At 36.7% G+C, this 12502-nt stretch overlaps 3 protein-coding genes across 19 annotated transcripts in view; 1 reads left to right on the top strand and 2 right to left on the bottom strand.

Moving 5' to 3' along the window:
• Nucleotides 1-2713, bottom strand: part of LOC117230805 (histone-lysine N-methyltransferase 2C-like) — a 28500-nt gene extending 25787 nt beyond the window's left edge. For 8 of the 14 annotated variants that reach the window (XM_033488597.1, XM_033488601.1, XM_033488602.1 and 5 more), the window contains exons 1-5: nucleotides 2541-2711; nucleotides 919-1097; nucleotides 604-811; nucleotides 311-484; nucleotides 10-234 (exon numbers count right to left, since the gene is read on the bottom strand). In XM_033488597.1, the coding sequence (XP_033344488.1) occupies nucleotides 10-234; nucleotides 311-484; nucleotides 604-811; nucleotides 919-1072 (761 nt within the window). In that variant the 5' untranslated portion in view covers nucleotides 1073-1097; nucleotides 2541-2711. Of the gene's footprint in view, nucleotides 1-9; nucleotides 235-310; nucleotides 485-603; nucleotides 812-918; nucleotides 1098-2187 lie in introns of all 14 variants that reach the window. The other 6 variants (XM_033488595.1, XM_033488599.1, XM_033488609.1 and 3 more) reach the window with 4 other exon arrangements.
• Nucleotides 2714-3019: 306 nt separating this feature from the next.
• Nucleotides 3020-11120, bottom strand: LOC117230489 (sperm-associated antigen 1). Of its 2 annotated transcripts, none has more exons than XM_033488027.1 (11): nucleotides 11038-11120; nucleotides 5933-6103; nucleotides 5508-5781; nucleotides 5212-5422; nucleotides 4953-5114; nucleotides 4755-4882; nucleotides 4576-4679; nucleotides 3871-4510; nucleotides 3634-3757; nucleotides 3401-3571; nucleotides 3020-3317 (listed from the first exon to the last, which is right to left on the bottom strand). In XM_033488027.1, exons 2-11 carry the CDS (start codon nucleotides 6085-6087, stop codon nucleotides 3238-3240), a joined length of 2049 nt encoding a protein of 682 aa, XP_033343918.1. In that variant the 5' UTR covers nucleotides 6088-6103; nucleotides 11038-11120; the 3' UTR covers nucleotides 3020-3237. The 2 variants fall into 2 exon arrangements, with proteins under 2 accessions (XP_033343918.1, XP_033343917.1); XM_033488026.1 differs by lacking the exon at nucleotides 11038-11120 and adding an exon at nucleotides 6821-6994 and having other exon boundaries at nucleotides 3022-3317.
• LOC117230490 (ras-related and estrogen-regulated growth inhibitor-like) overlaps nucleotides 7094-12502 on the top strand; it is an 86957-nt gene continuing 81548 nt past the window's right edge. For 2 of the 3 annotated variants that reach the window (XM_033488031.1, XM_033488028.1), the window contains exons 1-2: nucleotides 7094-7382; nucleotides 8587-9755. In XM_033488031.1, coding sequence (XP_033343922.1) covers nucleotides 9695-9755 — 61 coding nt within the window. In that variant the 5' untranslated portion in view covers nucleotides 7094-7382; nucleotides 8587-9694. Of the gene's footprint in view, nucleotides 7383-7415; nucleotides 9756-12502 lie in introns of those variants that run through there. The other variant, XM_033488030.1, reaches the window with a different exon arrangement.

Genomic DNA, 12502 nt, shown 5'->3' with positions numbered 1-12502 from the left:
TTCAGATACCTGCACTTAGCTAGACTTTTTTGCCTACGACAAGTCACAGCACCAGGACCTGCTGTTCTTGGACTTTTGTCTCCAGTAGATATATCAACAAGGTGATCAGTTGTTTCGTCACGATTAGCTGACTTTTCAGGGGTAAAACCTTCAGGACAGGTAAATCTTAACAACTCACCCTGACCTAATTGACTTCTTTCACCCAAATTACATAAAGCACATACTTTTCCTGGCCTAGAAATTAAAATAGTTATTAACTTACAGTTCCAGTTAATATAGAAATAAAAACTGAAACATTAAATATTTTTACCATTGTTCTGGAAAATATGGTGGTTCTTCTGGTGCTGGCATGCATCTCTCAGTGTTAGATGTCTCTCCATCAGGAGTAGCATCTTCACCAAGACGAAGAGGACTTGGGGATTCTGAATGTGTATCATCATCTTTACTTTTAGTACGACGTGGTACACCTCTTGCATACCCAAGACTAAATAAATAAAATAATAAATATAATAACATAAAAAATATAAATATTCATATATTATGTACAAGACAACTTAATAGAGAAAGTTATATTTATGCATTTCAATCTAATAAAATACTAACCCTTTTCCTCTAGTAGTTCCCCTTCCAAAAGGTCTACGAGTACCTCCACCACGTGTAATTCCAGGTGGCCGTTCTTTTCTGGGTCTACCTGGACCCCGCCTAATATTTAGAGGTTTACCTCCAGGGAGTGGAAATTTCTGGTACCGTAAAGGATCATGAAAAGCTTCATCTGGGGTTACTGCAAGAGAAACAAACTTTTGTGCTTCCTCTGAAATGACATATAATTTTTATAATGATATTATGTATTGAAATGTTATGATGTGTAAACCATTAATATTATAAATTTATCAAAATATAGTGAAAACATATACTCACTATTACCAGGAGTTGTTGGTACAGGGCCAAGTAATTGATCTGAATTTGCTGGTGATACAGGAATTCCTGTTGTTTCTTCATCTTCATCTTCACCATCAGAGGCTTCATCTAGTTCCATTTCTTCCTCACCCTCAAGACGCTCTTCATCATCCATGGCACCTCTACGTTGCTATGTAGTCCTAAGTAAGTAAATCATACATCAAAAGACCATTATTTATGTTTTAAATGTATATCTATGTCATAATCGCATTAAAAAATTATATTAGAATTTGTGAAACTATTTTCCTATGAAAGTTAGTACAATATCTCCTCAAATTATCCATATGTTAGCCTATTGAATATTAAAATGAATATAGTAACAATCTTTGATTACATATGTTAATTATATAAATTAAATTCTTTTATTGTATTTAAAAGTACTATAACTCATAAATTATCCTCAAGAAACATTTTATATATATATATATATCTTTATATAGTAGTGATAATAGATGGGTAAGTTCATAATGATATATTATGGATATAGTAATTATAATAGCATTTAAGGAAATTCATTAGGAAAAAGACTGAAGTAAATATCATATTACATATAATAGATAGATTAACTTCGACCTTGACTGTATTTCCAACTTTAAATTTCATATTTCTACACTTATTGAAATAAAACATCATATATCATTGTAGATATGCACTTTGAAATATTAAAAATCATTAAATAAATGTAAGATACATAGTCCCATGATCAAAAATTTAAATTTTCCTTGACATTAAATATATCTTACTGAACATGACACAAACAAACCTTCAAAATAATAAAAACTAACAGGAAACAGAAATTCTCTTTATCTTTAACCTTTTGATTAATATTCGATCATATTTTAAACCACTTTTATAAATATTTTTACTATAGATATCCAACATTTTGTGAAAGAATATCATATTTTACACGAAGATGTTCTGAGCACAATCACATAACATTCATAAAATTCGAATGATTATTTAATTTGCCATCCATTTTTCACTCATCAAGACTCCGAAAAATAATTTATAAGTGAGAACTTTCAACTCTGTTGGAGTTGTTACCGATAATTCATATACGAGTGTGGTGCAAAACACATCAATCATTTTCCTTACGTATCAATGGTTATTCCTATAGCCGTATCATAGATTACTATGGTAATATTCTTTTTCATAGAAAAATATCGGTCTCGCTCAAAACTGTATTTCACTGTTAATAGAAACATTGACTCGCCTTTGGTCCGAACTCACATAGCTTTTAATCTCTTTACAGTATAGACCTCAGTCAGCTACAGCAGGATGGCGTGCCGCTCGACAATCGGCGGTCATTACACAGTGGGGAAAACCGAGGCACTATAATCACCGAAAAACGCCACTTTTCATCACCAAAAATCACAAACTGTTCTTGTCACTAACAACAGTATCATCACATACGAGACATTGTTTTGCTGTTAGTTTCCCGCGTGCACACTTAACTTAGACTAAATAAGGCAAGGTATAATTTTGTTGGCACGGCCTTTACGGCGACAGTACGCCATTGCTATGTCAGAGTTTGCAGGCTATAAACATACCCGGGCCGCCCGTAACCACGCCGGATCACGTACCTTCCAGTTACTGTTGTCTCCTTAGCAGTTTCATGGTGGCTTTGCACGCGGAATTATCGGGATCCTCGTCGAAATTCGCACGGCTCATCCAAGTAAACATCTTGTAGTAACAGAAAAAAATGTCATAAGCTGCTTGAACGGAAGAGTACGCAACTGACGAAGCGCTAAAGTCACGGAGTCCGGATGTTGGAATAAAACCAGAGTGCGCACTCGCTTAGGTGCTCACATGTGCTGCCGCCATCGTCTAATACCCGAAAACGTGTAGGAACCATTGATACAGAGAATCGAAGAAAGGATACACCAATAGAATTTTGCTAACGCAATAAGTTTATTAATAATATTTGATTTTATTTTGATTTTGAGTACATTTTATAGAAAACGAAGTAGGTCTCTGCGCATCAGGGATATCTCGTAACTTGTAGAAATAATTAGTAACTTGTTTTAGTAAAAATATTTTTTATTTTGATATACGCAAAATAAGATACAAATTTATTAATAATTTTAATAGTTTAGATAATGTTACATTCAATCGCGAAATATAATTCGCTAATAATTAACTATGTTTAATTATTGATAAAATTGAAGACAAAGGTATCCTAGTGTATTTTCTTATGTATTATCACTAAAACGTATAAAGTTGGCGGAAGTGTCACTGTAAAATTCAAAATATCTTAAACTGCGTATACACTTAGTATTTCTAGATGCAATAAATTCGTCGCAGTGACGAAACTCCTGATGTACCATGTTCTTCTAGGAAATTGAGTATTCTATTAATAACTATAAAACAAAAGTAAGTGTCATAATAATGATATAAATATTATGTTTTCGTATACAATATTAAATTTTCATTGCGAATATACCTCGCAGATCTTCACTGCTCATGAACATACGCACGATTGGGAAACGTTTCACTTGGCAAAATGATTTCAAAAAATTATTCAGCAGCTCCGTGTCACTGGAAGTGCAAAAGTGCTGTTCCAAACAATGTAAGATAGTACTGAACATACTTCCATTGATTTCATTGCCTAAAACTAAAATATTTTTTATAGCAAAAAAATTCTATAAATTTGTTACATTTTATTAGGATACGAACTTGAATTTAATTTATTGACATCTAGTGATCTCAGTAATTGAGCGTATACTTCTAAGCCAGTATCACTTTTCAATGACCGCCATATGCGCATAAATTCGTATCCATTTTCAATATTCTCAAAATCCTGAAAATAAATTTACGTTAACTACAAGCTTTTTTTTGTTATTAGTTTTATACCTTCGAAATATATTTTTCCGGTTTCCTAATTTCATTTTTACATTTAGCCGCTACTTTTACCTTCCCACGTGATATCCTGTTACATTTCTTGTTCGAATTATCACTTTGTTCGCTATTTTTATTCAAACTTTTAGCATTCGGCACTTTTACTTGTTCGTCATCGTTCGTTTGACTTTTGTTCGTGATTTTTGTGTTCTTATTTGCAACCGTTTCGTTCGGTTTAATTCTATCATTCGCGTATTTATTTTTACTAGGCTCATTAGGTAATTCCTCAATAATAACTGAACTAGTTTGGCAAGGAGGTCTTGTGAAAGAAAAAATTGATTTCTGTTTTGTGCCTAAAACAGGACTACTCTTTTCTTGAAATTCTTTAGGTATATTGGAAGAAAAATTGTTAGAAGAAACAGAGTTTTTGGTCGGCACAGTGTTCAAATTAATTACTTTTTGAGCACTATCAGATTTCTTTGAAGTTTTAATTGTTGTCGTCCCTCTGTTATCGTTCTCAAAACAATACTCAGCTTTAATATGTGGTCTGGGTCTTAAACAATGCGACGGACCCGGCGCCCTGTCACAAAAACATATGTAACTCGATATATTGAATAACGAGCCAAACTGCGAAAGAAAATTTCTAGTTTCTTCGATTTCATTTGACTGTGATCTTTTATTTATGTTTTCTGGTTGTTCTTCCGCGATAGTCATTCTAAAAAATATCAGAATTAAATAGATTTTTGCGTTCTTATAATTAAATATGTTTCTTTATCTTACCTTACTGTTTTAGAGTCACATGACATCCTTAATCTTTTTACGCCGGCAATCGCTGTTGTATCGTTTGGTGCTAATTTCAAAACAGCTTCGTAGTCTGCCAATGCCTAATAATTATACATATTTTTATTTAATACAAGCTTTTATAATCAAGGAAAAAATTAGTGGATATATTTGAATACCTGAGATAACTTTTCAAGATGTTCTAAACTCATAGCTCGACGAAGAAGGGCTTTAATATTCGTATGTTCTATGTTAAGTACTATGTTACAGTCATTAAGAGCATCGTTGTACCGCTGAAGTTTAATGTCTGAAAAAATATAATCGTATTTGACCGAAATTTTTTTTTTTAACGAAATGAATGAAATAAATTTTCTTACATGTCATCGCGCGATTGTTGTACGCAATTATGTTTGAATTCATTTTTATGCTAGTATTGTAATGCTCCAACGCTTCCGCGTAATCTCCAGCTCTGAAAGCTTCGTTTCCTTTTCCCCTTTCCTCTTCTGCCATCACGTCCAATTCGGTTCCTGTCAGTGCAGCTAATAATACCACATTTTCTCATTTAATTCTTTCAATACAATATTTGAAATAATTAGAGGATTATTTTATATAAGATAAGTAGTTTCGTGAACATACCTTTATTAATAATAGCATTTTTTTGCAATTTCTTTTCCTGAATAATTTTTTTCTGTTTCTGCAGTAATCTTTTCGCTTCAACCTTTTGTTGTTCATCTTGTAAATCTATTTTATTCAATTCAGTATCAACGTCATATTTATCCCAAGCAGCGTAATTACACGGAGCAATTGTTTTTCTTTTAGCACTTCTCGAGTTTCTTTTAGATTTTTTCTAATTGAATTAAAAAAAACAGGATGGAAATATTTTTAAGTGAAATTACGCGTTGATCTTAGTACAAATAATTAAATATACATACCTTTACAGATTGTTCTTTAAATTGTCGGATATCCGGCATGAGGGGAAAATCTAATGTTGTAGTTTTCCCTCCTTCCAAATCTCTTTCACGAATATGCATTTCAGTCATCCAATCGTCTATATCCTTATCAATTTCCTTACATTCGTTCGGTTCTAACATATTGCGTTTAAGAATGGGTTCAGACTTTCTTAATATTATACTAGTTGGCTTAATAACGCTCAAGCGTTTCTCTGCATGCTTCAGTAAATCTGGATAGTGTCCTTCTTCACCGGAACTATCAATAAAACATAAACAATTTTTTTGTTACTAAAATTTATACATAAAAACGCATTTAAAATTAAAAACATTGAAAATTAAGTATACAGATAAAAGTTTATTAAGGAGACGATTTTTGAAAACGCCGCCGATTTATAATTTCTACTTACCGCAGTATAGTCACTATGCGCTCCAACTTTCTTGTGTTCGCACACTCGGAAATGTATTCATATGAAAGATGCTCGACCGGTATACCATATCTTTCGAGCAAAGATTTTTGTCCAGATTTCGCATTGCGAATAACGCCCGCATCAGTCTCGACCATGATATCAGACAAGATACTGTTCATTGGAAAAAATATATTTCTGTTAGAACCTAATTAGTAGCGTTACCATGGATACACACATACTAAATTCTTCGTTTCATATAGATGTATAGTTTATCTACTAGGTATGTTCACATATTAGGCTCAATCGATAAGACAGGAAATCTTTATGATGCATTTCCAACGAAAGATCACCGATGAATTAGATGAATATATATACAGCAACGTATGCATGCGTTCATTCAATCATTCGGTACTTATTTATCATTAGGTACCATTTGGTACCTAATGCTCCATTAGTTTAAAAACCTAATACAAGTAGTTTAATAGACAGATAGTAAACTACTCAGTATCATTTAGTCTTAGAACTTTTATCCACGTGAAATACGTTTCTGTTCAATTCAAAACGATTTAAGTACACGAAACTTTTATGATGGATTATATAGGTTACAGAGAAACATTCTCAATTACTAGCAATTTAAAGGTACATCTTGAAAGTTAATGACTGCAAAAAATACCTGCACATAACCTTATTTTTCAATGAAGCGTTTTTTTTTTCACGCTCTACGTTTCATTTCTACAACATCAAAATTTTGGAGTGGAACTATTAAATAATACGAAATTTAATATATTTGGACCAAATTAATTGGTATGTAAATACTATAATAAATGCAATTGTGTACGTGCAGGTATATTTTGTAGCCACTGTATATATTCTGATAATATACTTTACCCTAAAATAGTAGCGATAATAACGCGAATTCTATTTCAGACTATTTTTGATAAGAAGTCGCTTTCATCCGAATTGATAACGTGAGCGTGATAATTGGAAGCAAAAAATTTGCTGTAGTTATACGAGCGAGCGCCTGCGTAGTTATCTGTACTGGCGGACACGCGCTTGCATACTAGCGCTCGCGCATCGGTCACCGGCAGACTGCTCCGCTTACCTGTTAACACGGCAGTCATCTTGTAGCGTGGAGCGGTACGCCATGCCGTGGCCGAGGCGTGCAGTGGGCACGCTGGAGAGTGCATATTAGACAGTGCGAAGCGCTCAGACTCGAGCATTCGCCGGCGAGCGCTCGGTGAGTTCGGTGTAGAGGTGTTTATGCGTATCGCGTGTTCGCTCGCTCTCGTTCGCGTATACATATTCTCATCAGTGAATTTCGCCTCGTTTCGTCGCGTATCATTACGGTAAACAGTATCAAACGTACACGAGCAACGGTAGACCACATAACGGCCAATCAAATCGTGAAATTATTCATCAAGTGAATTTATTGTCACAAGTGGAATACCAGGTATTTATTCATGCGAATATTCCTACGTTTCGTATCTTCTTACGTAGAATCGTATCAGATAGTATTATCGAAAGCAGGCAAACACGAGTAACATCTGTTCGCTGTTTAATATTTACATATCGTGCTCGGCCTTCTGGAGGTCGCGTCGATAGGGAATTTAATGGGAGTCCATTACGCTTGATTTATGGTCTGAAAATGTAATTCAAGATAGCGCTTTCGTTTGAATACAAACTCTTCTCGCTTGGAGTACGCCTGCAGCGTGTAAGACTGTGCGCATCTGTCATCGGACGGGCACCATATAGTAGCTATCAGCGATAAAATATTTAACCTGCAAATGAGCTCGGTCGGTGTACGGGTTATCTGTAAAGGACACGCCGAGAAGTGAAACCACGCACGATTTCCCGGTCGTCAATAAATAAATATCAAAATACAATACATTCACGCGTAGTATTCCCGAATATTTGAATTTCATTTCGTGACGAGGTTATATACCATAAAGAACAATATATTATTTCATTTTCGCGGTCGTATGATGTACGACGGATGCTAGAGTGTGTTATCTAATCTACGTGACTTAAACCGGCAAAGAAACGAAACATAAATTGATACACGACACCATTTACGGGTCCGACACGAAATCTCGTAACTCTCGTGAAAATATAATTCAACGACCGTGCGATATGTCTCTTGTTTTCTGAAAATACGCGAGTATTCGCGCCGGATTCTCATCCGCGCCAGGTTCCGTAAAATTCTAACACGACTTTTACCAGTGTTCGCGTGTGAAACGGTGATTTGTCAGCGGTTTCGTTCGATATAGAAAAAGTAAAAAGCGGAAGATAGAAAAAGAAAGAGAAAGAAAGACGCGTACCGGAAAAATTTGATGAAAGAAAAAAAAAAGAAAAAGAAATTCGAGCGGCGCGACGTAGGAATTGCAGGGGAGCACGTGGGCGGTGCTTGAAGTCTAGTTCTGCGCGCCTCTCGCTTCCAGTATTCGTCTGCCCGTCCGAGGGAGCGCGAGTGTTACTCCGTTGTAGCAGTGGCGCGCGCGCGCGCGCCTTCTAGCCTTTTTTCGTAATCCGGACGAGAGGCCGACGTTGGCGGCGCCAAGCGAGAAGAGAAGATGAGGAGGGAGGCCGTCGACCCGTTATAAATGGAACTAGCAAGACAGCATTTCTTGAATCGTTTCTTCTGTTATTATTCGCAGCGTGTCGGCGCACTAGCCCGCATGTTTGTCCGCGGCGTTACCAGAACCTGCACATCCTCCGATATTATTATCACCGTGGTCCAAAGGATGCAGTCGAATCGTGGCGACCGTGGAAAGTGAAGTTTTCGAAAGGAAAAAAGAGAAATCGAAGGAGCGAGAAATCGACGGACAGAAAGTGGTATTTTTTGATGACCAAGCGACCAGTGTGAAACTCTTGACGGGCACGAATTATAGTGGCGCCTTTTTAGTGAGCGCGAAAGAGAAGAAATTTCAAAATTCGAGATATGCCCGTGGCGACATACGGTGTACGATTCTGGAAGTTCGCAAACGGTGATAAGTGGACAAAGTTCGAAGATCGTGTTTTACCTGTTGTTCGGTCGATAATATACGGCGAGTCTCGGTTTCGCGGTTGCACGCTCGTTTAAATTGGCTGTCACAATTCGAGACGCTCGGTGCCGACTTGTTCGCGAGAAGATTGCGACGGTCGAGCCAGTGAATCACATCTGAGAGCGACATTTCGAAAGATCGATGTGTCGTCGGGTCTAAAAAGGTGGCTCTTACTCAACGCCGTTTATCGCGCCATTGGGGAGCGCGTGCTTGGAATGAATGCCGCGTTTTCAACCGCTATGTGAAGTTGTCCCTACAGTTTGAACGTGATTAGTGGATGCGCTACAAGAGACCGAGTGTCACCGGTTGCTTTGCAATGTGAGTAAATAGAAACTTTGTGTAGAGACAGAAGAACCGAGGAACAAATCAAACAACCACTCTTTAGAGGTTTTGTTGTCGTTTGAATATCGTTGACCCGATGTGAATGTATTCGAATGAAATATTCGCGTCACTTCTATAAAGGTTAGTTACGATATTTTTGTCTGTGAACGTTTACATTTTTCGACAAAATATATTTCTCGTGAATCGTTTAGTGACGGGATTCGTATATGTAAACGTTTATTCGCGATTCTTCTCTCGTGTATGTGTGTGATGTGAATGGACTTTAATACGGTCGAAACGAAAGAAACTGTAGGTCGAGTGAAAAGTAACACGAACAGTGTTAATCGGACAGCATATGATGTGCAAGCGCGGCTCGAACGACACCTAACATCCACGTCTGATGACAAACGTGAACAGGATCAGGGTGGTCGTCCTCGGCGGCCCCAGAGTCGGGAAATCAGGTAACCTAAAAATTTTTTACCTCAATTCTTTAGTTCGTCGCGCGCAACACGAACTTTAGTGGCGCTGTCAATCATAACGTAGGAAGTAACTGTATGAAGCGAGCTGATTAATATCAGGATTCAATTAGCAAAATACGATTAGTTTCTTTTAACTTTTTGCATTCGAGAACTTTTTGGGTCGGGCGTAGGAGCTACTCCGGATGATTTAGCGTTTACGTGACGCGTGTCTTACAGCTATCGTAAAATGATTTTATATATAAATTAAATTACAAAAACATTATATTCTAATAATTTATCTATATTTACATCTTTGAAAATATGATTTTGTAATATTAATTTCTGTATTTTTTTTGTATGATAATTTATGAAGCATTCACCAAGATGCATTCTTGAATATAATTGATCTCATTTTTCTACAGTCCAAAATCAAGTTCATCCTCATTGGAGCTAATTTCACTTCTGAAAACCATTTTTTTAGGGTTTCTAAATTATAATACTTTTACTATGATCTTCGAATCTAAACTAACGTCGGAGACGTCGTCAGAACTATAATTTCGGAGGCATATGGAACTAAATATTTTATCTCCATTTTAAAGTCTATCAATTTACACTTCCTAACAAAGAACGCGAAGAGCTAAGAAATCAATTTACGTATCAATATTGCACTTTCATCAATTAGAGATGTCGAAATCTAACATAAGCAGGGACTGTCGCCTCTCGCTCGCCACTGGAGTTGCAATACGGAACGCCGTGGTGACTGAGAGTCGCCTCTCGAGTGCAAAGAATTAAATATACAGGGTGGTTGGTAACTGGTGGTACAAGTGGAAAGTGGGTAATTTTACGCGAAAAAAGAAGTCGAAAATATAGAATAAAAATTTTTCGTTTGAGGCTTTGTTTTCGAGAAAATCGACTTTGAATTTTCACTGGGTACGCGTGCATTTTATCACATCTCGTTATAACGGATCTCACTGTAGATCGTTGTCTCGATGGAAAAATTAAAAAAAAATTTTTATTGGTTATATTGGTTTATATGGTTATTTAACGTGAACTTAATGCAGTAATGTGATATAACAACAAAACTGAGACGATTAAATTGATAATTCACAACTCAATTCACAACTTACAATTAGCAACCCCGAACAACTTGGCAGTAACTTACAACTATCAACTCGCAACAATTCTGCAACAACTTACAATTTACAACTAACAACTCGCAATAACTCGGCAACAACTTACAACTTGCACAACTTTCACAACTTACAAATTGTAACTTAATACTTACAGCTTGCAAGTGAGTAACGATTGATTCACAACTGCTCGGAGCTTCCTTGCTTCTGCAACTAGTCGTAGCTTACTGACGACTGACTAACGCTTACTCTTCTTACCACGATTTTTGTACTCCCACCTATATTCTAGAAATGCGCATGCCGCATTCTCAGGTACATCCTTTTCAATTACCCAATATTGTAAAGGGCCACAGGTATACGAATCTTCCTTCTTTCCTTGGCCCATTAGCACTTTTGTTGCTTTTTACCTGTAGTTTACCCAAATTTTCTCCGTTAGTACATCCAGGTATGTAAATATGAAAGCGGAATTGTTGTATAGAAAATACACGTTTATTGTATGAAAATGATTAAAAATATTTTATTCGAAGTATTGTCCATCGCTAGCTATACATTTTTCCCATCTGTCTGGCAATTGATGGATGCCACGTCAAAAAAACTGTCGCTCTTTTGAGGCAAACCAGTCATCGGAGCCATTTTCGTACATTTTTGTAAGCAGTGAAGTGCTGGTCAGAAAGTGCGTGTCCCATCGATGCAAATAAATAGCTATCGGACGGAGCCAAGTCTGGTGAGTAAGCCGCGTGCGAAAATATTTCCCAACTGAACGCTTCAATCGTTTGTTTGACCGGTTTTGCTGTATGCGATGATGCATTATCATGAAGCAAAATTACTTTGTGTTGCCTTTTTTGATATTCTGGTCGTTTTTCTCGCAAAGCTTGATTCATATCGATCATTTGTTGTCGGTAACGCTCGGTATTAACGGTTTCGTCAGGTTTTAACAGCTCATAATAGATCACACCCTTCTGATCCAACCAAACACCGAGCATTGTCTTCCGTCCATAGCGATTTGGTCTTGTAGTCGATGTCGGTGGTTCGCCTGGAGCTACCCATGATCTTTTACGCTTAGGATTCTCAAAATATATCCACTTTTCATCGCCAGTCACAATTCGGTGGAGAAATGACTTTCTTTTGTATCTGGCGAGCAGCATTTCGCAAGTGGTTTTTCGGTTTTCCTGCTGTCTTTCATTCAGTTCATGTGGAACCCATTTTCCCACCTTCTGGATCTTTCCCGTGGCTTTCAAACATATGGAGACGGCTTCTCGTGTCACGTTTAATTGATCAGCGAGTTGTTGTTGCGTTTGAGCGTCACCCTCATCCAACAATGCTTGCAATTTGCTGTCTTGAAACTTTTTCGGTGGTCTTCCACGTTCTTCGTTTCTCACGTCAAAATTGCCACTTCTGGATTTTTTAAACCACTCAAAGCACTGTGATTTACCAAGAGCATGCTCACCGTAAGCTTCGACAAGCATTCGATGCGATTCTGCAGCAGTTTTCTTTAAATGGTAACAGAAAATCAATGCTGTCCGCAAATCGTAGTTTCCAGGCACAAAATTTGACATGTTCAACGCTATTACATAACTATGCTGTTATATGAAATTTGTATTGTTCTGAGTCGAAAATGTT

This window comes from Bombus vosnesenskii, unplaced genomic scaffold, assembly GCF_011952255.1.
Source record: "Bombus vosnesenskii isolate JDL3184/JDL3185 unplaced genomic scaffold, Bvos_JDL3184-5_v1.1 scf7180000013267, whole genome shotgun sequence".
Taxonomy (NCBI): domain Eukaryota; kingdom Metazoa; phylum Arthropoda; class Insecta; order Hymenoptera; family Apidae; genus Bombus; species Bombus vosnesenskii.
This window is presented reverse-complemented; position numbering and strand designations above follow the sequence as displayed.